Raw genomic sequence first — 26,507 nt, 5'->3', positions numbered from 1 at the left:
TTTAGATGTACTTTTTTCTAATCACATTTAGGAAAAACTGGATTATATAGAGGAGCTTTATATAAGAGCTGACTATATTAATGTTTATATATGATGAATCTTGTAGGTGGGAAGAGCAGTGCCTGAACTCTGAAGAATGGGTGGGGATGTTGCAATCAAGAGGGTAATCTAGTAGTGATATCAACACATCTGAAAAGATGGAAACCGAGTGAATGTTTCTTCTTTGGGTCACTCTGCCTCAGAGGGAGACTGTTTAAACATTGATCTATGCTCTTACTGCTAGTGTTCCAAACGTAGATCGATGTTAAATTTTTCCTGTCTCCAAATTTGGCATGATAGGCCTAGGAAGTATAGAATGGGTCTTAACACTTAGTGTGCTCAGTATTAAAAAAAATCTGGGATCACTTAGTACTTTGTGGGAGCACCAGTTCAACTGAGCACCAGCTAAAGCAAACAGCATGGCAAACACCAGGGGTTCACTAATGCCATATCATATTAACACACTCCTTCTAGAAGGAAAGTGACGATGACCCCGAGTTTAGTGGCTTTGAGATGGACACGGCTACAAGTGATTGAAGAAATATCAAAAACCTTGAAAATAACCCATGTGCAACATTTGTGCCACATCTTTTCAATTTTGATAACACTGTTAGTGTCATCCTGCCAGAATATCCTATCATCTATGCCTTAAAGTAAAGAGAAATGATTCTGCAGCATATACAATATGTGTTCAGCTGGCTGGAATCATTGGAATTAACCGTAATCAGTGGAATTCATTGCCCGAACCAGCAAAAGGTTCCCTGTCTACCAACAAATTTAGAGCTATAATTAAAAATCACCTCGTGTCCTTAATGCAACTACACCAACAATATTCTACACAAAATCCTTTCATACCTTACATAACAGAGCCAGTTTAAAACTATTTAAGAAACCCCAATTAACTTAAGATCACTAAATCAGTTTAAAGTATTAATATGCACTTAAAATTGTACTACAGGTCCTCCATCACAAATCCGGCATCATTGGGACCTGTGGTGTGCCGGATTACTGAGTTTGCCGAATTACAGAGTAGTTAGGTTAGAATACACTTAATAAAATTAGCCAGCTTGACTTACACAGTTCAATGAACATCGGCAAAAATTGAACATTTCCGCTACTTTGAGCTCAATTTCAAGGTACTTTTCATCATGAAAGCAATCAAAATCATGTCTATTTCTGAAATATATCTTCCATTCTATCAAATGAGTCCAAAAAAATGAGAATACAACCATGTTGTGTACGAATGGTATATAATACCGACAAGATGAGAGTAAGACACAAGTGCAACATCTGGGTATCTTTATTGTAGACGTTTCGCCATCCAGTGGCTTTATCAATACAAATTCCAGGACATAACTTGAAGACAGTAGAACTATGTACAGAAGATGAGGTAATCAGTCCCTCAACCTAGGAGTAGGTGCGAACAGCACCATAGTCGTGGAGAATCTCCACGACTATGGTGCTGTTCGCACCTACTCCTAGGTTGAGGGACTGATTACCTCATCTTCTGTACATAGTTCTACTGTCTTCAAGTTATGTCCTGGAATTTGTATTGATAAAGCCACTGGATGGCGAAACGTCTACAATAAAGATACCCAGATGTTGCACTTGTGTCTTACTCTCAGAATACAACCATAAAAACCATACGAAAATATACAGCAAAGAGGCAGCTAATGGCCGAGAAGTTAACTCCCTTATTTATCATCCGTCTTTTTTATTTTTGTTGTACTTTAAGAACCATCTTTCCATCATATATTGCCCAAGTTTCAATGAGATAGCCCAACAAACAGAGAAAAAAAAAATATTTACCAAATATCACATATGGCAAGCCCAAGCCAGGTACTGGAAATAAGTCACATTGTCTGACTTTTCTGGGTTATCCTATACATACACTGTTATGTATGATAATCTATGTAACTGTTTTTGTGTATACCTGAATAAACTTCTAGTCTGTCAACTGAGTACAAGAAACTGCCCATTCACTTATTTCAACTACTCAATAAAGTGGTCAGAAATTGGCAATTTGGCCAATTTCACACAAATTTCAACAGATGCCAATTTCAAAACAGGGTCCAGAATAAACAATGCAGACATTCCTAGCACTAAAATAACATTTTCTCTGTTCATTAGTCACGTCTCCAGGCCCCTCTTATATTACTCTTGCTTTTCATTTGGAATTTTTATTCATAAAAAAATAGAAGATATACTGTTATGCAGACTGCTGCATTTATTGTAATAATTGTATAAATAATGTCAAGCCATTATTGACTCCGTATTGGACTGGCAGGCGGACAGGTATTGGACGGTTATGTCATTTGTTTACTCATGAGCTTCGCTAAAGAATAGAACATTCTCCAACTATCAGAGCCACCAATGCTCCTATGATGACCTAGTTACAAGCAAAACTGCACTACCCAACGTAGCACCCAGAATGATCAAAGATTACCAACAGTGAAACCTACAAACCGAAAATAATAGAGATCAAAGGAAGACTGCCCTCCTCAAACCCAAAGCAGCACCCCGCTGCTAGCCAAACAACGTAACCCTAAGCTTTGTATAACTACAACTTCTTCTTAACTACAACAATTCCTTTAGTATTATGAGGCGCAATTTAAGAGAAAACAGCACTAAGGCCAGCAAGAAAACACCGAAAAATCAACTATTCAACAAGTGTAGCCAGGACGATGCTGGCCCAGCTACCACCCCTCTCACCACCGCTCAAAGCGACACCACAACAATAACAACAAACATGACTGCCACCAGCCCATCCTCCCCTCTCTTCCCCGGATTCAACCTACCAAGTAGTCTCTCAGGTATGACCAATGATCCAGATATCCTAAAGTCGTGCATCTCCACCTTAGTTATTGAAAATATGAATCTTCGAGAGACGCTAACAAAACAAGACACCAGGATGACACAACTCGAGAACAAAATCCTCAGTCTTGAACAAATGTTATCAACACCAGGAATGACAAACTGTGGCAAGACCATCCAAACAGTCATAGATAGCCATACAGAACAAATAATATCTCTTAATGCAAAGGTTGAAGAAGCAGTAAAAGAATGGAAGAACAACTTAGATAACCAGTTCAGTGACTACTTTGCTCTCCAAGAAGATAAAACTGAACAAGATAAACTATCGGACACAGTAATAGTTAACAGTCCACATTTTCCCAGTGATATGAATCAAACGAACAGTAAAGAAATTACTCTCCAGATCATAAAGGACCAAACAAAAGTTACAGTACCAGAGTCAGAAATAAAGGAAGCCAGGTTACTAGGATCCCATGGTAGAAAAAGTGTTATGCTTAGATTCCACTCACATGACAGGAAAAAAGACTTAATAAAGAGGTATACATAAACGAGTGTCTTACCAAAAAACGCCAGAACCTCCTGTATAGTCAGAAAACTTAAGCGGGAGAATAATGACAATACACCAATGCTTCACACGGGATGGGAAAATTCTAGTTAGGAAAACGAATGTAGGTCAACTGTGCACTATCACGAACGAGAATGATCTATCACGATTTCTCAGGGATACTAATCTTACAGAGAATAACTAAACAATGTCCAACCTAAAAGCCTACATAGTGTAGTGTATGTTTTTCTCCATTATTGTTCAAATTTCATAGTACAATCTCTTAGTAATTAAAAAATTCAACTACCTCATTTTGTGATTTTACTAGTAAGCATAAGTCACCTTATGTAATTTTCTTATTTACTATTGTTTGCTTAAATATTAGCTGAATTGATACTTTCTCTGTCCATATTACTACCTCATATTTTTTTAAATACTATTAATTGATATTACTTACTAAAATTAATAATTACCATTTTTACTATCAGTACAATTTACTCTTAACATTTTTGACATCATTTAATTACCATTACTTGTCTAATTACCATAACCTGTCTTAATACCACAATTACTATCTTAGAGTACTCTTAATTACCTTGTACTGCTAAATAACCTCTAGTATAACTACCAGTACAATATTGAATCCAAATAACTGTTCTTAAAATTTAAAACTTGAAATAAATATTACTTTTTCACTTTTTTTGTAATCATTATTACTTACTAAAATTTTATTAAACACCATATTTACTACCAGTCAATTTTACTTTTGTACATTAATCATTATTTTATACTTTTCATAACATTTTGTTGCCAAATTTTCAAGTTTGTATATTCAACTCCAACCTTTATATTATCCTTTGTACCTGTGTACCTGTGTACTTGTGTACCTGTGTACCTGTCTACCATCTACTATCATATTATAACCAAGTCATTGCCATTGTTATTTTTTACCTATTGTTCTTTTGGTACTTTACTTTGTGATTTTTATTTGTCAATTTAAATCTAGTTATACTCTTGATCTTGTCAACAACCTATATCAGACCCTAGTGCAATTGCAAGTACCATTTTAATTTGTATTTTTATAAGTTTATATTACAAGTTTATATTACAAGTCCTACTCTAAGATTATTTTCAAATCTTAGTGACTATATTGTGTGTGCAATTAGTGTATATTTCAATTATATCATTGTCCAAGGCCCTTAACTATCTTTTGCTAACTATTACCGACTACCTCATATTTTTTTTTACTTTTTACAGTACAATATATTGCTCAACTTATTATATATAACAAATCAGATCTTACTCCCAAATCAATATTATATCATAGTGACTATCTGTCATTTTAACTTTGTTTACCATTACTTAATTTAGTCCCTTATTTTTTTTTTCTCTTTTATTTTAGCTTTATATAACAAACTTAGTTCATATATTCACAATTGTTAAAATAATCAAGGTGCTATTCTCAGGTGCCAAAGTGTAATAAGCTCATTATTTTGCCATTATATTCATTTATTTGATTACCACTTTCTTATTTTTTTTTTATTTTCACACTGGCCGATTCCCACCAAGGCAGGGTGGCCCGAAAAAGAAAAACTTTCACTATCATTCACTCCATCACTGTCTTGCCAGAAGGGTGCTTTACACTACAGTTTTTAAACTGCAACATTAACACCCCTCCTTCAGAGTGCAGGCACTGTACTTCCCATCTCCAGGACTCAAGTCCGGCCTGCCGGTTTCCCTGAACCCCTTCATAAATGTTACTTTGCTCACACTCCAACAGCACATCAAGTATTAAAAACCATTCGTCTCCATTCACTCCTATCAAACACGCTCATGCACGCCTGCTGGAAGTCCAAGCCCCTGACACACAAAACCTCCTTTACCCCCTCCCTCCAACCTTTCCTAGGCCGACCCCTACCCCGCCTTCCTTCCACTACAGACTGATACACTCTTGAAGTCATTCTGTCTCACTCCATTCTCTCTACATGTCCGAACCACCTCAACAACCCTTCCTCAGCCCTCTGGACAACAGTTTTGGTAATAACGCACCTCCTCCTAACTTCCAAACTACGAATTCTCTGCATTATATTCACACTACACATTGCCCTCAGACATGACATCTCCACTGCCTCCAGCCTTCTCCTCGCTGCAACATTCATCACCCATGCTTCACACCCATATAAGAGCGTTGGTAAAACTATACTCTCATACATTCCCCTCTTTGCCTCCAAGGACAAAGTTCTTTGTCTCCACAGACTCCTAAGTGCACCACTCACCCTTTTCCCCTCATCAATTCTATGATTCACCTCATCCTTCATAGACTCATCTGCTGACACGTCCACTCCCAAATATCTGAATACATTCACCTCCTCCATACTCTCTCCCTCCAATCTGATATCCAGTCTTTCATCACCTAATCCTTTTGTTATCCTCATAACCTTACTCTTTCCTGTATTCACTTTTAATTTTCTTCTTTTGCACACCCTACCAAATTCATCCACCAATCTCTGCAACTTCTCTTCAGAATCTCCCAAGAGCACAGTGTCATCAGCAAAGAGCAACTGTGACAACTCCCACTTTGTGTGTGATTCTTTATCTTTTAACTCCATGCCTCTTGTCAAGACCCTCGCATTTACTTCTCTCACAACCCCATCTATAAATATATTAAACAACCACGGTGACATCACACATCCTTGTCTAAGGTCTACTTTTACTGGGAAATAATTTCCCTCTTTCCTACATACTCTAACTTGAGCCTCACTATCCTCGTAAAAACTCTTCACTGCTTTCAGTAACCTACCTACCACTTTCTTGTTCACCACAAATTATTTTAGTCCCTTTTATATTGCCTCATTTATTTTAGCTTTAAAGAGCTACCTTAGCTCATTTTTTTTTATATTTGTTAAAATAATTCAGGTGCTATTTTATAGCTTTTGAATATTTATTTTGTCTTCTACTTAATTCTAACTACAGATTCACTATAAATTGTATGATAACTAGTAGTGATCCTGATACCAACCTATTACTGAAGGACTTGAATGAATCAAACACTAAGTGTAATTACTACACTGCAGAACAATCAAAGGCACTTCTCAGTGCCAACAAAAACATAACTGTCTTTAACTACAATATCAGATCTTTAAGTAAACATTACGATGACCTCATAGCATTACTAAATTCCCTGCATGCCAGTATATCCATCATTACTCTCACCGAAACCTAGCTAAAGCCTGATACTGCAGATGTCTATGCCATTCCTGGTTACACAGCCATACACAACTGTAGGCCAGATCAGCAAGAGGGTGGCACAGCTATATACTACTCAGAAAAACTAGAATGTATCACTAATACTTGCACAAGGGATGAACATGGGGAATATACAATAGCTAAATTCAAATCCAAATACCTACAAAAACCTATCACAGTGGTAAACATCTACAGAGTACCACAGTCAAACATTAGCTGTTTTAGTGAAAACCTAGGAAGTATGATAACTGATGCACGCATGAACAAAGATCACTTACTACTCTCGGGTGACTTCAATACGTATAAATCTCCTACAAGACAAAGACCCACATGTTACTGAATTCACAAACACAATGAGTAACTGCATGTTGCTACCAACAGTAACAAAACCTACAAGAGTTATAGAGACTAGTGTTTCCCTACTAGACCACATCTGGACCAACACCATATCCCTCTTAAGATCAGGCATAATCACAGATAATACCACAGATCATTACCCTACCTTCCTCATAACAAACTTGGCAAATTACCCCTGGACACTACTAGTCACCTTCAGACTTCACAATGAGGCAGCTATCAATAACTTCACAGCAGCAGTGACAAACACTGACTGGCACACTGAGCTAGAAATCTATACAGATATTGACGAATGTATTAATAATTTTCTAGAAAAGACCCAATACCTCTATAACAAGCACTGCCCTAAAAAAAACTAAACAGATGACTGCAAAGAAACTGAACAGTCCCTGGCTAACACCCAGTATCCTCAAATCCGTAAATACAAAGCACCTACATGAAAAACAGTACAGAATGGGTAACATAACCGGAGACCAAACAAAACGTTACTCGTCAATCCTAACCAGCCTAATAAGAAGGGCTAAAAAATTGTATTATGAGAACAGATTATCAAACTTACGAGGTGACATGAAAAAGACCTGGGAAACCCTTTCAGAAATACTAGAAACAAAAAAGATAACACGAAATAGCGAAATTGAATTAACAAAACCAGATGAGCCCCAATTCCCACCTACTGAAAGAGCAAACAGACTCAATGATTTCTTCTCCACTATAGGAAAAAACCTTGCCAATAAAATCCCAAGCTCAGATACCCCACCCAATGACTACCTCACAGGCAACTACCCGAACACACTCTTCCTAGCTCTGACTAACCCAACTGAAGTCTCCCTTTTTTTTCATTTATTTATTTATTTATCATCACACTGGCCGATTCCCACCAAGGCAGGGTGGCCCGAAAAAGAAAAACTATCACCATCATTCACTCCATCACTGTCTTGCCAGAAGGGTGCTTTACACTACAGTTTTTAAACTGCAACATTAACACCCCTCCTTCAGAGTGCAGGCACTGTACTTCCCATCTCCAGGACTCAAGTCCGGCCTGCCAGCTTCCCTGAACCCCTTCATAAATGTTACTTTGCTCACACTCCAACAGCACGTCAAGTATTAAAAACCATTTGTCTCCATTCACTCCTATCAAACACGCTCACGCATGCCTGCTGGAAGTCCAAGCCCCTCGCACACAAAACCTCCTTTATCCCCTCCATCCAACTTTTCCTGGGCCGACCCCTACCCCGCTTTCCTTCCACTACAGACTGATACACTCTTGAAGTTATTCTGTTTCGCTCCATTCTCTCTACATGTCCGAACCACCTCAACAACCCTTCCTCAGCCCTCTGGACAACAGTTTTGGTAATCCCGCACCTCCTTCTAACTTCCAAACTACGAATTCTCTGCATTATATTCACACCACACATTGCCCTCAGACATGACATCTCCACTGCCTCCAGCCTTCTCCTCGCTGCAACATTCATCACCCATGCTTCACACCCATATAAGAGCGTTGATAAAACTATGCTCTCATACATTCCCCTCTTTGCCTCCAAGGACAAAGTTCTTTGTCTCCACAGACTCCTAAGTGCACCACTTGCCCTTTTCCCCTCATCAATTCTATGATTCACCTCATCTTTCATAGACCCATCCGCTGACACGTCCGCTCCCAAATATCAGAATACATTCACCTCCTCCATACCCTCTTCCCCCAATCTGATATCAAATCTTTCATCACCTCACCTTTTTGTTATCCTCATAACCTTACTCTTTCCTGTATTCACTTTTAATTTTCTTCTTTTGCATACCCTACCAAATTCATCCACCAATCTCTGCAACTTCTCTTCAGAATCTCCAAAGAGCACAGTGTCATCAGCAAAGAGCAACTGTGACAACTCCCACTTTATGTGTGATTCTTTTTCTTTTAACTCCACACCTCTTGCCAAGACCCTCGCATTTACTTCTCTTACAACCCCATCTATAAATATATTAAACAACCACGGTGACATCACACATCCTTGTCTAAGGCCTACTTTTACTGGGAAATAATATCCCTCTTTCCTACATACTCTAACTTGAGCCTCACTATCCTCGTAAAAACTCTTCACTGCTTTCAGTAACCTACCTCCTACCCCATACACCTGCAACATCTGCCACATTGCCCCCCTATCCACCCTGTCATACGCCTTTTCCAAATCCATAAATGCCACAAAGACCTCTTTAGCCTTATCTAAATACTGTTCATTTATGTGTTTCACTGTAAACACCTGGTCCACACACCCCCTACCTTTCCTAAAGCCTCCTTGTTCATCTGCTATCCTATTCTCCATCTTTCTCTTAATTCTTTCAATAATAACTCTAGTGTACCTGGTAAAGTGTATGGTAAACAAACTTATCCCCCTATAATTTTTGCACTCTCTTTTGTCCCTTTTGCCTTTATACAAAGTAACTATGCATGCTCTCTGCCAATCCCTAGGTACCTTTCCCTCTTCCATACATTTATTAAATAATTGCACCAACCACTCCAAAACTATATCCCCACCTGCTTTTAACATTTCTATCTTTATCCCATAAATCCCGGCTCCCTTACCCCTTTCATTTTACCTACTGCCTCACAAACTTCCCCCACACTCACAACTGGCTCTTCCTCACTTCTACAAGATGTTATTCCTCCTTGCCCTATACACGAAATCACAGCTTCCCTATCTTCATCAACATTTAACAATTCCTTAAAATATTCCCTCCATCTTCCCAATACCTTTAACTCTCCATTTAATAACTCTCCTCTCCTATTTTTAACTGACAAATCCATTCGTTCTCTAGGCTTCCTTAAATTGTTAATCTCACTCCAAAACTTTTTCTTATTTTCAACAAAACTTGTTGATAACATCTCACCCACTCTCTCATTTGCTCTCTTTTTACATTGCTTCACCACTCTCTTAACCTCTCTCTTTTTCTCCATATACTCTTCCCTCCTTGCATCACTTCTACTTTGTAAAAACTTCTCATATGCTAACTTTTTCTCCCTTACTACTCTCTTTACATCATCATTCCACCAATCGCTCCTCTTCCCTCCCGCACCCACCTTCCTGTAACCACAAACTTCTGCTGAACACTCCAACACTTACATTTTTCAACCTACCCCATACCTCTTCGACCCCATTGCCTATGCTCTCATTAGCCCATCTATCCTCCAATAGCTGTTTATATCTTACCCTAACTGCCTCCTCTTTTAGTTTATAAACCTTCACCTCTCTCTTCCCTGATGCTTCTATTCTCCTTGTATCCCATCTACCTTTTACTCTCAGTGTAGCTACAACTAAAAAGTGATCTGATATATCTGTGGCCCCTCTATAAACATGTACATCCTGAAGTCTACTCAACAGTCTCTAATCTACCAATACATAATCCAACAAACTACTGTCATTTTGCCCTACATCATATCTTGTATACTTATTTATCCTCTTTTTCTTAAAATATGTATTACCTATAACTAAACCCCTTTCTATACAAAGTTCAATCAAAGGGCTCCCATTATCATTTACACCTGGCACCCCAAACTTACCTACCACACCCTCTCTAAAAGTTTCTCCTACTTTAGCATTCAGGTCCACTACCATAATTACTCTCTCACTTGGTTCAAAGGCTCCTATACATTCACTGAATATCTCCCAAAATCTCTCTCTCTCCTCTACATTCCTCTCTTCTCCAGGTGAATACACACTTATTATGACCCACTTTTCGCATCCAACCTTTACTTTAATCCACATAATTCTTGAATTTACACATTCATATTCTCTTTTCTCCTTCCATAACTGCTACCCCTTCCTTTGCTCTAACTCTCTCAAATACTCCAGATTTAATCCCATTTATTTCCCCCCACTGAAACTCCCCTACCCCCTTCAGCTTTGTTTCGCTTAGGGCCAGGACATCCAAGTTCTCCCTTATTATCAACAACCAACGTCTCCCTTATTATCAACAAACTAAAAAACAAGACAGGAGATTTAAATACCTTACTATGCATTATATACAAAAAAAAGTCACAGGTGCTATCACCAATCATTGCAACACTCTTTTTAACAAATCCATTGAATTCTCTACCTTTCCTACAGTTCTCAAAATAGCAAGGGTCACCCCAATCCATAACGGAGGAGACCACACATACTTGAATAACTATAGGCCAATATCCAACCTACACCCTCTCTAAAATCTTTGAAAAATTAATCCATAACCGTATCTATTCCTACCTCATCTCCCACAATATACTCAACCCCTGTCAATTTGGGTTCAGGCCTAATAAAAATACTAATGATGCTATTATCCACATGCTAGAACATATTTATACAGCAATAGAGAAAAAAGAAGTCCCACTGGGGATCTTCATTGACTTACGTAAAGCTTTTGATACAGTTGACAACGACTTCCTCCACATAAAATTGTCGCACTATGGTATAAGAGGGCACTCCCCCAACTACCTAAAGTCATACCTCAGCAACAGAAGCCAATGTGTGTACACAAATGGGGCAAACTCATCAGCACAGCCAATTACAGTTGGTGTCCCACAGGGAAGTGTCCTAGCCCCTCTTCTCTTTCTCATATACATAAATGACCTACAAAATGCATCGCAACTACTCAAACCCACACTATTTGCAGATGACACTACGTACGTCTACTCCCACCCGAGGCCAGTCATGCTAGCCAATACTGTAAATACCGAATTACAGAAAATATCAACCTGGATGAGGACCAACAAACTTACTCTAAACATTGACGAAACCTACTACAATTATTTTGGTAACAGAGCTGCAGATGTCTCTCTTAACATAATGATAAATGGATCACCTATCACAAAACTCACAGAGGGAAAATTCCTAAGAATCCACCTTGATAATAGACTCAAATTTCCAACACATATACAACAGATTTCCAAAAAAATTTCCAAGACCGTAGGCATACTATCGAAGATACGGTACTATGTTCCACAGTCAGCCCTCCTGGCCCTATATCACTCACTTATGTACCCCTATCTCACCTATGGAATTTGTGCATGGGGCTCAACAACAATAAACCATCTCAGACCACTAATCACCCAACAAAAGGCTGCAGTCAGAATGATAACAAATTCCCACTACAGACAGCACACTCCACCAATATTCAAAACCCTAAACCTACTCACAATACAAAACATCCATACTTATTACTGCACCTACTACATACACAGAACACTTAACTCTGACATAAACCCTCCCCTCAAACATCTCCTTACCAACCTCAACAGAACACATGACCATAACACAAGACACAGATCACTCTTTGATGTTCCTCGTGTCCATCGCACGCTATGCAAAAGCTCAATGCACATAAAAGGCCCTAAAATCTGGAATTCATTACCTGTGAATATAAAACAAACACTGTCTGTTTATAAATTCAAGTCTCTTCTCAAAAATCACTTACTCACCCACAACTAAATACTGAATAATTGTATCTCATAAATTGTATCCCATGTACAGTGGTCCCTCGTTTTTCATAATTTTATCCGTTCCTGGAGCCGTTACTATAAACGAAATTTACGATTTGTGAATGAATTTTCCCCATAAGAAATAATGTAAATACAATTAATCCATTCCTGACACCCAGAAGTATTAAAACAAAAAATTTTTTACACGAAATATACATGTAGTACATAAACAATACAATGGGAAATGATGAATGAAACATTAACAGCGTAACACTTACCTTTATTGGAGATTCTTCTTAGTGTGTAGGAGACTGGAGGAGGAGAGAGATTGGATTGTTTACAGTTTAGAAGGGGAATCCCCTTCCAGCAACACCTCAGGTACCAATTGCTTCTCTGGGGTTGCTTCTCTTCTCTGTTTCTTAATGCCACTAGGACCACCTTGAGAGTCACTAGTCCTGTCTCGCAAAGTAACTGTGGAGAGAGCTCTGTTTCTGGCGTCTCTTTAACACTTCCCTAAAATGGCCCAAGACTTTGTCACTGTACATATTTCTCACCTTCTTTACCAAAGGCTTGGCACTAGGAGCTTTCTTTAGAGCCATGGCAGCTTATTTAATACTTGCAAGCACTAAAATGAGTGGAATATTATGAAATATTTCGTAGGAGCACTTGAGGGGACCTTCACTCACTGGTAAACAACGCCAGGCTGCTGGGTAGGGAGGCCGCCCCGGCTCACACCGTGCATACGCGTCCCAGACGAACTACTATTCGCGAGTCAACCTATGAAAAGCGAGTCCATGTTTGAACGAAAATACCCCTATGATTGGCGAAATTTACGATTGCTGAGAACTACAAAAAGCGAGGGACCACTGTATGTATCTCATTATTGTATCTCATAAATGTCAACCTGTGACCCAATCAAACTTTGTTACTATTTAACTTCATTACCTAACAGAATACTCCATTCTACTGATTACACAGCAACACAGTAAATGACCATATGACCTGTCTTTGTAATACTCATTTGTAATAAATTGTTATCAGTTTTACAATAATTTTTGTACCACTGAATATATCATTGCTTAGTTAATCTTAAGTTAATTTTAAGCCTGCCCGTAATGCTATGCATTCAAATGGCTTTGGCATGCTGCATTTTACTGTATTCTTTTGTACTTCACTGTATCATGTTCAAATAAATAAATAAATAAATAAATTTTCGCTACTGTGAGCGCAATTTCAAGGTACTTTTCATCATGAAAGCAATCAAAATCATATCTATTTCTGTAATATATCTTTCATTCTATCAAATGAGGCCGAAAAAATGAGAATATAACCATAACCATACAAAAATATACCACTAAGCGGCCGCTAATGGCCGAGAAGTGAACTCCGCGATTTATGGTCTGATTTCTTTCATTTCTGATGTACGTGAAGAGGTATCTTTCCATCATACATTGCCCAAGTTTGAATAAGATAACCCAACAAACAACTGAGAAAATAGTAATAATATACATAATAATAATAATAATAATAATAATAATAATAATAATAATAATAATAATAATAATAATAATAATAATAATAATAATAATAATAATAATAATATCTTTATTTACTACACGTACATGTACAAGGTATACAGGCCTAGCTGATATCAGTGACATACTACTGTATAGAAAGCTGCTTGTTATGCTGAGTATTTCAAGAAAATTAGGTCAGTGTCCCAGGATAACACACACACTAGTCGACTAACACCCAGGTACCCATTTACTGATGGGTAAACAGACAACAGGTGTAAAGAAACACGCCTAATGTTTCTACCCTGGCTGGGAATCGAATATTTACCAAAAATCATAAATGGCTAACCCAAGCCAGGTACTATAAAAACAGCCACGTTGACTTTTTTTGGGTTATCCTAGGTTCTCTACACATATGTTGCTATGTGTGATAATCTATCGAGAGAAAAATAACTTTTTTGTTTCAGGTTTATGGTGCAGTAAGAGTGAATATGACAGTTAACCCTGTGTTACACTCTGTTTTCTCTAATATAAGCCCCAAGACAGGGATAGGAGAAAGGTATTTGTATACCATATATCCTCTTCATACCTCCGTCCAACTGCTCGGTTTTATGCCAAATATTGTTCATTCTGGAGTATTTAACATGTTTTATGTTATTTATATTGTTTCTTATGTCATATTAGATCAATTGTGATAGGCAAATAAGCTGTAGTGTTGATATTAGCATAATAATAAAGCATATTCTCCTGCTTCATGAGACTGAGCTCATGACAACCGACAGTGGCTTCAAAGCCACCTTATCTTTAACCCCTTCAGGGTCCAAAGCCAAAATCTGAAGTGGTGCAGAATTAAAGAGTATATTTTTGTGAAGGTAATAAGACAAAAAAAGCTTTTTCTGATCAGTACTTACTGAGATACAGCAGCGGGAAGTTGACCCAAAATGACCAGGTGGTGGCAACATCAGTGACTTCTGCAAAATCCCATTTTTTTATTTTATGTTTTTTATACTTTTTTCTTTTCTTTTCTAATTTTTTTCTTTTTCTAATAACATTTGCGCCTGTGAGACCAGTATAATGTATATTGTATAAGTGTACACTCACTGTATTCAACACAATAACTGCACTAATTTGTTTATCATTATATTGCTTACAAAACTTGTTTACAAGTTTATTGTAAACAAAATGATGAAAATATTAGTGTGGTTATTGTGTTGAATACAACAGTACCATATAGTACCATATGGTACAATGGTGCCATAGGGTGCAATGGTACCATATGGTACAATGGCACCATATGATACAATGGTACCATATGGAACAATGGCATATACCATGGTACCATATGGTACAATGGTGCCATAGGGTGCAATGGTACCATAGGGTGCAATGGTACCATATGGTACAATGGCATCCTATGATACAATGGTACCATATGGTACAATATGGCAAAATGGCACATGATACAATGGTACCATATGATACAATGGTACCATATTGTAGAATGGCACCATTTGGCACAATGGTACAATATGATACAATGGTACCATATGGTAGAATGGCACCATTTGGCACAATGGTACCATATGATACAATTGTACCATATGGTGCAATGGTACCTTATGGTACAATATGGTGTAATGGTACCATATGGTACCATATGATGCAATGGTACCATATGGTACATTGTACCATACAGTACAATACCATATCGTTCATTGTACCATATGGTACTGTTGTATTCAACACAAACAGACTAATATTTTCATTATTATTTTGTTTACAATAGTTGTTTACAACAAAAATATGCAAAAATATATATTAGTAATGTTCTATTATATATTTACAAGTGTACAGGAACTTTACGTGTTCCTTGAGGTGGATGACAAAGCACTTTGTCTCAGGAAACTGCGAAGTCAGTAGCTAGCTTGTGTTGCCACTCACTCAGTCTTGGCTGGTGTCTCATGCCACCAGCTCCTATTGACCATATGGTACACGGTGTATGTTACAGGGTACCATAGAGTACATTGTACTATATGGTAAAGGGTACCATGCAGTACAGGATAACATATGGTGCAGGGTACCATATGGTGCAGGGTACCATATGGTACAGGGTACCATATGGTACAGGGTACCATATGGTACAGGGTACCATATGGTACAGGGTACCATATGGTACAGGGTACCATGTGGTACAGGGTACCATATGGTACAGGGTACCATGTGGTACAGGGTACCATGTGGTACAGGGTACCATGTGGTACAGGGTACCATGTGGTACAGGGTACCATGTGGTACAGGGTACCATGTGGTACAGGGTACCATACAGTACAGGACACCATATGGTACAGATACAGGGATAATTATGGAAATAAGTCACCCTGACTTTTTTGGATTATCCTAGGATTTTATACATATGCTGCTATGTATGATAATCTATGTGATTGTATTTCTGTACACCTGAATAAACTTACTCAAGTGCATGTGGCATCATAAGTAAGTTTATTTAGTTATACACAAATAAAGTTACATAGAGTATCATACTTAGCAGCATATGTTTGAAGAACCTAGGATAACCCAAAAAAGTCAGACAGATTTATTTCCAATAGGGTCCCTGTACCCTGTACTATATGGTACAATGTACTATATGATACAATGTACTATATGGTACAATGTACTACATGGTACCATTGTACCATATGGTACCATTGTACCATATACCATTGTATGACATGGCACCATTGTACTATATGGCACAATGGTACCATATGGTTCAAAACCATAGAATTCGTCTTCAGCTCCACTTCCATCAGTCTTAGAACTGTAAGCTGTGAAGAGGAGAGTCAGAATTCGCCCGGAGAGTGAGTGGGGAGTGAGAGCTTCCTTGCCGCCAGGCACTATGAACAAAGCTACTTTGCTGGCATTCCCACAATGCCATGTGGGTGTCCAGATTTTTTCTATGGTGTGCACACTGACCACCCAGACCCATTCTCTTAGATGTAGGCCTACCAGCCTTCTCGTGCTAAATTTGATGGCGCTAGAATTTTGGCGTAGATCTACGGTTTGGACCCTGAATGTAAAGCCATAGATCTACGGGACGGAACCTGAAAGGGTTAATGGATAATGTACTGTGTAGGTGCTTTACATAATGAGAAGCATTTCTTTTATTCACTGGAGCCATGGCTAGGGCTAAAAGTAAGCAGGTTAAAACAATAAATGGAGAAAAAGAAATTGGAATGACTTATGCAGCAAGTAGCACCACCAAACAGTACCAGCAGGTTGGTGTGGCAACCCTGGAAATTTGAAATTATGCTAGCCAAAATTAGTGCCGAATGACTGAAGGAACCGAATAACTGACTGCCGGATTTGTGATGGCGGACCTGTATTGTAAAATTGTACTAATTTTAATATTTTTGCTACCTCTCTTTTTTGTAATAATTAATATTTACCACTCCATAATCTACACATAGGTATTGGAGTGGTAAATATTAATTATAAATTAATGTATTAAGATCAATCTGCCTGAAATGCACATGCATGTTACTGGCTTTCTTTGTGCTTAACAGTATTTTATCACATGTAAACTACATATTGTATACTACACAAAGAAATAAAATTTGTTTGTCTATTTGTCTGATTTTCTATGAAGAGCCTAGATATGTCAAAAGGACTCACCAGCTAGACGAGAAAAACTGAACTGGGGCACTTTGACACCAACACGTCCACAGCCTCGGAGAACATGAGTTGGTGTAACCTTCTCTCCAAGAATTACTTTAGTGGCACAAGCAACGAAGTCGAAGTCCAGAGTTTTGCTTACAAAAGGAAAAGACCGAGACACTCTCAAGTTTGTTTCTATAACTTTCAGATGATTGTCCTGTTTGGATAAAAACTAATGTATTAATAGCTATCAAAGTGAGCTTTTCCTAGCTCCTATTATTCTGAATAAGACCATTATTAAATTCAACTTTTTTATAATATAAAAAAAATGACAAGACTAAGCAGAATATTCAATGTCCCAAAATTTTTATATATGTAAAAGCAATATGTTTAAGGAATTATTTCTCCCACACAGAATGTATGGAAACCTATTAACCAACACTCAAGTACAGCATAACTGGCTGCAAGTAATGAAGCCAAACTGTGATGTTTATCATGAGGATGTATAAACCTGGAAAGGTTGTGGTATGAGAGATGTTAAAGGAAGAGTTGAAACAAGGTTCTGAGAGGTGGGGCCTGATCATCCAACACAAATATCTAAGTGTTACATCAGAGTGGAGCAACATGGTGTTTTGGGATTAGATGTGTTGAGGGGGTGTAAGCAAGAAAATTTCAGTGAAGTAATTTAGGAAAACCTGTTAGCCTGAAATGAGTTCTGGAGAAGCGAATTAGAGCGGCTGCAGTCTGAAAGCTGACTGGGATGTTGTGGTGTGGTGAGTCAGGAGGTAAGTATATTTAGCTACATTACACAATTTATGATGATTACAATTGTCTTACAAAGTAACTTGTGTGAAAATTACCTAGAATAACCCATACAAGCCAAAGTGACTTATTTTCATTTGGGTCATTTTGATCAATCGCAATGCACTCCTAGAAAAACAGCTAAGGAGTGAGTAGTCATTCAAACAATAACAATATCCCACCGAGGCAGGGTGACATAAAAAGAAAAACAAAAGCTTCTCTTTTAAAATTCAGTAACATATACAGGAGAAGGGGTTACTAACCTCTTGCTCCCGGCATTTTAGTTGCCTCTTATGACACACATGGCTTACGGAGGAAGAATTCTGTTCCATTTCCCAATGGAGGAACAAAATATTGTATGAAATAAATCCTGATGACAGGAGCAGCTAAAAACATGTAATATCTAATGCTTCAACATACGTAATACTAAATATTTTTACCTTAGCAATTAGCTGCATGTTGAAAGGTCCATTGACTTCCAGGGCTCTTGCAATAGCAGCACATATAGAAGTTATCTTAGCAAGAGTTTCAGAGTTGAGATCCTGAGGTGGAGTGACAAGTGTAGCATCACCAGAGTGCACTCCCGCATTCTCAACATGTTCGCTCACTGCCATACATACAAGTTCTCCATCTGATGCTACTGCATCTACATCAATTTCCTGTAATAATAATTTATATATATATATAGAAAAGCTTTTTAAACAGAGTACAGTAGATCAAGGAGTACAGTAGATCAATGAGTACAGTAGATCAATGAGTACAGTAGATCACATAGTATAGTTGGTCACAGAGTACAGATCAGAGTATAGCTGGTCACACAGTAAAGTAGGTCACAGAGAAGATCATGGAGTACAGTTGGTCACAGAGTAAAGTAGATCATGAAGTACAGTTGGAAACAGAGCAAGTCACAGTACAGTTGGTCACAGGACAGTAGATCATGAAATACAGTTGGTCACAGTACAGATAAAGAAATACAGTTAGTCACAGTACAGTTGGTCACAGAGCAGGTCACGGAGCACAGTAGATTGTGAAATACAGTTGGTCACAGTATAGTAGAATATGAAATACAGTTGGTCACAGAAATGTACACAGGAGGGAATGCATATAAATGGTCTCGAGGGAGACAGGAGCTGTAGTGGGGAAACAAGTGTAGTCAAGGACAATATAAAACCTATATTACAAACTAGTAATACCACAGGAGATAGCAAGCAAGAGGACTCCACTAGCAATAGTGAGGATATATTACCAGAAACAACTGGTGAGAGCTCCATTGTTAGTACTAGTGAGGATAGGAATGAGACAGGAAAACATGCACCAACAGGGAACACAGTCACAAAAACCCAAGGCAAATGGAAACCAACCCTGTGCACATATTATGCAATTGCTATCTGCAGGTATGGGAAATCTGGAAAAACAGATGGAACATGCAACTCTGACCACCCTATTAAATGCTGTGCCAATATGACAACAGGAAAATGCAAACTCCCTTCCTGTAAGCTTTTTTACCCTGAAATGTGCCCCTCTTCAGTACAGGAAAGACAGTGCTATAACTTAAATTGCCAGGCACACCATCTAAAGGGGACAAAAGATACAAAACATCCAGACCATGGGAAAATCTGGGTAGCCACAGCCACTCAAGAGGGAGGTGTTTTCTAGTGCCAGGAAGATAAAAAAAAACCTGGCAGGAAATGGCAGAAATCGTACGCCAAATCCAGTCATTTCTGGAGTGGAACCACAGTCGATGGCCTCCACTCCAAACCAATAGATACAGATATTAGTGCCAGAAAAAAAAGTCCCCCCCAGTACAACCAGTCAGATGACATTCTTCTTTGCAAATATACAGGGTCTAAAGCCAGCAACGAACAACAAAATACCTTTCATCAGTGGACTGCTTGCAGAGGCAAGTGCAATGTTCGTGGCTTTCACAGAGACCAACATAAAGGATCACGTGGACAACGAAATATGGATCCCAGGTTACAACCTATACAGATGCGACAGAGTGAACAGGCAAAAGGGGGGATTTGGCCTGTATATCACAGAATCACTTATTTGCACAGAACTGCTTAATGCCTCAAATGTAGTTGAAGTTTTAGCAGTAAAGATCGAGAACCAAAACCTAGTCATTGTGGTAGTCTACAAGCCTCCGGATGCAACGTCCCAGCAATTCCAGGAACAGCTGTTGAAAATTGACCACTGTCTGTAAAATCTTCCAGCTCCTGCCCCCAACATCTTGCTCCTGGGGGATTTCAACTTAAGGCACCCAAATTGGAGGAATATAGCAAATAATGTTGTTGCAGTGATACCACCAGGAGGCAGCTCTGACGAGAACTCACACACACACACGAGCTTTTAAATCTCTGCACAAAATTCAACTTAAACCAGCAGGTGCTAAAGTGTAATACATTCATTATTTTGCTATTATAATCCCAAGCTCCTTTACTGATTACCACTATTTGTTCCCCACAACTTGTATTAGTTCCTTTTATATTGTCTCCTTTATTTTACCTTTAAAGAACTACCTTAGTTCATATATTTACATTTGTTAAAATAATTCAGGTGCTATTTTTTAGCTTTAGAAAATTTACTTTGTCTTGTACTTAATTCTAATTATAGATTCACTATAAATCTTATGATTACAAGCATTGATCCTGATACCAACCTCTTACTGAAGGACTTAAATGAATCAAACACTAACTGTAATTACTACACAGCAGAACAATCAAAGGCACTTCTCAGAGCCAACAACAACATAACTCTCTAACTACAATGTCAGATCTTTAAGCAAACATTACGATGACCTCATAGCATTATCGAATTCCCTGCATGCCAGTATATCCATCATTACTCTCACCGACACCTGGCTAAAGCCTGATACTACAGATGTCTATGTTATTCCTGGTTACACAGCCATACACAACTGCAGGCCAGATCAACAAGGGGGTGGCACAACTATATACTACTCAGACCATCTAGAATGTATCAATAATACATACACAAGGGATGAACATGGGGAATATACAATAGCTAAATTCAAATCCAAATACCTACAAAAACCTCTCACAGTGATAAACATCTACAGAGTACCACAGTCAAACATTAGCCATTTTAGTGAAAACCTAGGAAGTATGATAACTGATGCACACATGAATAAAGATCACTTACTACTCTCAGGGGAATTCAATATAAATCTCCTGCAAGACCAGGACTCACACGTTACTGAATTCACAAACACTGAGTAACTGCTTGTTGCTACCAACAGTAACAAAACCTACAAGAATTACAGAGACTAGTGTTTCCCTACTAGACCACATCTGGACCAACACCATATCCCCTTCAAAATCACGCATAATCACAGATAATACCAGAGACCACTACCCTACCTTCCTCATAACTAATCTAGGCAAATTACCCCAAAGCACTACTAAAGTCACTTTCAGACTTCATAATGAGGCAGCCATTAATAACTTCACAACAGCAATAACAAACACTGACTGGAACACTGAGCTAGAAATCTATACAGACATTGATGAATGTATTAATAATTTTCTAAAAAATACCCAATACCCCTATAACCTATAACAAACACTGCCCTAAAAAAACTAAACAGATGACAGCTAAGAGACTGAACAGTCCCTGGCTAACACCCAGCATCCTCAAATACATAAATACAAAGCACCTATACAAAAAACAGTACAGAATGGGTCACACAACCAGAGACCAAACAAAACGTTACTCGTCAATCCTAACCAGCCTGATAAGAAGGACTAAAAAGTTCTATTATGAGAACAGATTATCCAACTTAAAAGGTGATATAAAAAAGACCTGGAAAACCCTATCAGAAATTCTAGGAACAAAAAATATCAAGAAATAATGCTACTGAACTAACAAAACCAGATGAACCCCAACTCCCACCAACTGAAATGGCAAACAGACTCAATGATTTCTTCTCCACCATAGGAAAAAACCTAGCCAATAAAATCCCAAGCTCAGATACCCCACCCAATGACTACCTCACTGGCAACAACCCGAATATACTGTTCCTAGTTCCGACTAACGCAACAGAAGTCTCCCTTATTATCAACACACTAAAAACAAGACAGATTTAAATACCTTACCACCCTTTATATACAAAAAAGTGTTGCAAGTGCTGTCACCAATCATTGCAACACTCTTTAACAAATCCATCGAATCCTCTACGTTCCCTACAGTTCTCAAAATAGTGAGGGTCACCCCAATCCATAAAGGAGGAGACAAAACAGACTTGAATAACTATAGGCCAATATCCAACTTACACCCTCTCTCTAAAATCTTTGAAAAATTAATTCATAAGTGAATCTATTCCTACTTCATCTCCCACAACGTACTCAATCCCTGTCAGTTTGGGTTCAGGCCTAAATAAATATATGAATGATGCTATTATACACATGCTAGAACAAATATACACTGCACTACAGTAAAAAGAAGTCCCACTGGGGATCTTCATTGATTTACGTAACGCTTTTGATACAGGTGACCACGATTTGCTCCACAAAATTGCCGCACTATGGTATTAGAGGGCACTCCCTCAACTACCTAAAGTCATATCTCAGCAACAGAAGCCAATATATGTACACAAATGGAGCAAACTCTTCTGCATAGCCAATTACAGTTGGTGTCCCACAGGGAAGTGTCCTTGGCCCTCTTGTCTTTCTCGTTTACATAAATGACCTACCAAATGCATTGCAACTACTCAAACCCACACTATTTGCAGATGACACTACATACGTCTTCTCTTACCCAAGCCCAGTCATGCTAGCCAATACTGTGAATAATGAATTACAGAAAATATCTATCTGGATGATGACTAACAAACTTACTCTCAACATTGACAAAACTTACTTCATTCAGTTTGGAAACAGAGCTACAGATGTCCCTTTTAACATAATGATAAATGGATCACCTATCACAAAGCTCACAGAGGGAAAATTCTTAGGAATCCACCTTGATAATGGACTCAAATTTCAAACACATGTACAACAAATTTCCAAGAAAATTTCCAAGACCATAGGCATACTATCGAAGATACGGTACTATGTTCCACAGTCAGCCCTCCTGGCCCTATATCACTCATTTATTTACCCCTATCTCACCTATGGAATTTGTGCATGGGGCTGAACAACAATAAACCATCTCAGACCATTAATTACCCAACAAAAGGCTAGAGTCAGAATAACAAATTCCCACTACAGGCAGCACACTCCACCAATATTCAAAACTCTAAACCTACTCACCGTACAAAACATCCATACTTACTATTGTACCTACTACATACAAAGAACACTTAACTCGGATATAAACCCTCCCCTCAAACGTCTCCTTAGCAACCTCAACAGAACACATGACCATAACACAAGGCACTGATCACTCTTTGACATTCCTCGTGTCCATCTCACACTATGCAAAAACTCAATGGACATAAAAGGCCCAAAAACTTGGAATTCATTACCTGTGAATATAAAAGAAACACTGTCTGTTTATAAATTCAAGTCTCTTCCTAAAAATCACTTAATGACTCACAACTAAATAAATACTGAATAATTGTATCTCATAAATGTTTAACCTGTGACCCTAGCAAACTTCGTTTTTTTTTAATTACACTACCTATTACTCTACTGAATGTACAGCAAGTCAGCAAATGACCATATGACCTGTCTTTGAAATACTCATTTGTGCTTAATTGTTATTTGTTTACTGTAATTTTTACCACTGAATATATCATTGCCTAGTTAATCTTAAGTTAATTTTAAGCCTGCCCATAATGCTCTGCATACAAGGGGCTTTTGGCATGTTACACTTAACCACTGTATTTCTTTGTACATCTATGTATCATGTCTAAATTAATAATAATAAATAAATAAATAAATAAATAAATAAATAAATAAATAAATAAATAGAGCCTACTAGACTGGAGAATACACTGGACCTCATCTTCACTAACAATGATGATCTGATATGAAATGTCATATCAAAAACAATATACTCAGATCACAACATAATCGAGGTTCAGACATGTATGCGCGAAGCCCCCGACCGACAAAATGAGATCAGTCACGAGGGAGCCTTCACCAAATTCAACTTCAATAACAAGAACAAAGTGCGAACAAGTAAATCAAGTCCTAAACCATATAAGCTAGGAAGATAGACTAAGCAACACAGACCCCAACTTATGCCTAGAACAGATTAATTCTGTGGCACTCGATGTATGCTGAAGGCTTATTCCTTTAAGAAAAAGGAGGAGAAGATGTAAAATAGAATGAGACAGGTGCTCCCTTTACAGGTGACGAAAAAGAATAACAGAGCGGCTAAAAGAGGCCAATATATCGGAAATGCATAGGAGACACTGGTCAGAGAAATAGCAAACATCGAGCTAAAGCTAAAGGAATCTTATAGGAGTCAGGAATCGCGGGAAGAACTAAAAGCCATAAATGAAATTGAAAGAAACCCAAAGTATTTCTTTTCTTATGCCAAATAAAAGTTAAGAAGATCCAGTATTGGGCCCCTACTTAAACAAGATGGGTCCTACACAGATGACAGCAGGGAAATGAGTAAGCTACTCAAGTCCCAATATGACTCAGTTTTTAGCAAGCTGCTAACCAGACAGAGTCGAAGATATAAATGAATTTTTTTATGAGAGAGCCACAGAATTTGGTAAACACAAGGCTATCTGATGTTATCCTGATGCCAAATGACTTCGAACAGGCGATAAATGACATGCCCATGCACTCTGCCCCAGGGCCAGACTCATGGAACTCCGTGTTCATCAAGAACTGCAAGAAGCCCTTATCACATGCTTTTACCATCCTATGGAGAGGGAGCATGGACACGGGGGGTCGTCCCACAGTTACTAAAAGCAAAATACATAGCCCCACTCCACAAAGGGGGCAGTAAAGCAAAAGCAAAGAACTACAGACTGATAGCACTAACATCCCTTATCATAAAAATCTTTGAAAGGGTCCTAAGAAGCAAGATCGTCGCCCATCTAGATACCCATCAATTACACAACCCAGGGCAACATTGGTTTAGAGTAGGTTGCTCCTGTCTGTTCCAACTACTGGATCACTATGACAAGGTCCTAGATGCACTAGAAGACAAAAAGAATGCAGATGTAATATATACAGACTTTGCAAAAGCCTTCGACAAGTGTGACCATGGCATAATAGTGCACAAAATGTGTGCTAAAGGAATAACAGAAAAAGTTAGTAAATGGATCTATAATTTCCTCACAAACAGAACACAAATAGTAGTAGTCAACAGAGTAAAGTCCGAGGCGGCTATGGTGAAAACCTCTGTTCCACAAGGCACAGTACTCGCTCCCATCTTGTTTCTCATCCTCATATCTGACACAGAGAAGAATTTCAGCCACATCACCGTGTCTTCCTTTGCCGATGACACCTGAATCTGCATGACAGTGTTTTCCACTGCAGACACTGTAAGGCTCCAGGTGGACATTAACCAAATCTTTCAATGGGCTGCAGAAAACAATATGAAGTTCAACGATGAGAAATTACAATTACTCCGATATGGTAAAGATGAGGAAATAAAAACTTTATCAGAGAACGAAACAAATTCCGGCTACAAAATAGAGCGAAAAACCAACGTCCAAGACCTGGGAGTGATCATGTCAGAGGATCTCACCTTCAAGGACCATAACATCGTATCAATCGCATCTGCTAGAAAAATGATAGGATGGATAATGAGAACCTTCATAACTAGCGATGCCAAGCCCATGATGACACTCTTCAGGTCGCTTGTTCTATCTAGGCTGGAATGTTGCTGCACACTAACAGCACCTTTCAAGGCAGGTAAAATTGCTGACCTAGAAAATATACAGAGAATCTTCACGGTGCGCGTAACGGAGATAAAACACCTCAATTACTGGGAGCGCTTGAAGTTCCTGAACCTGTACTCCTTGGAATGCAGGCGGGAGAGATGCATGATAATACACACCTGGAAAATCCTAGAGACTAGTACCGAACTTGCACACGAAAATCACTCCCAACGAAAGCAAAAGACTCAGCAGACGATGAGTGTCAGGGGCCCCGAGACTGTTCAA

General features: G+C 38.4%; 1 protein-coding gene across 1 annotated transcript in view; it reads right to left on the bottom strand.

Moving 5' to 3' along the window:
* Positions 1-26,507, bottom strand: part of r (carbamoyl-phosphate synthetase 2, aspartate transcarbamylase, and dihydroorotase rudimentary) — a 1,183,622-nt gene that overhangs the window by 363,659 nt on the left and 793,456 nt on the right. The window contains exons 24-25 of the mRNA XM_070094236.1: positions 18,856-19,074; positions 17,633-17,831 (exon numbers count right to left, since the gene is read on the bottom strand). Coding sequence (XP_069950337.1) covers positions 17,633-17,831; positions 18,856-19,074 — 418 coding nt within the window. The remainder of the gene's footprint in view (positions 1-17,632; positions 17,832-18,855; positions 19,075-26,507) is intronic.

The sequence above is a fragment of the Cherax quadricarinatus genome, chromosome 45 (genome assembly GCF_038502225.1).
Source record: "Cherax quadricarinatus isolate ZL_2023a chromosome 45, ASM3850222v1, whole genome shotgun sequence".
In the NCBI taxonomy this organism is placed as follows: domain Eukaryota; kingdom Metazoa; phylum Arthropoda; class Malacostraca; order Decapoda; family Parastacidae; genus Cherax; species Cherax quadricarinatus.
This window is presented reverse-complemented; position numbering and strand designations above follow the sequence as displayed.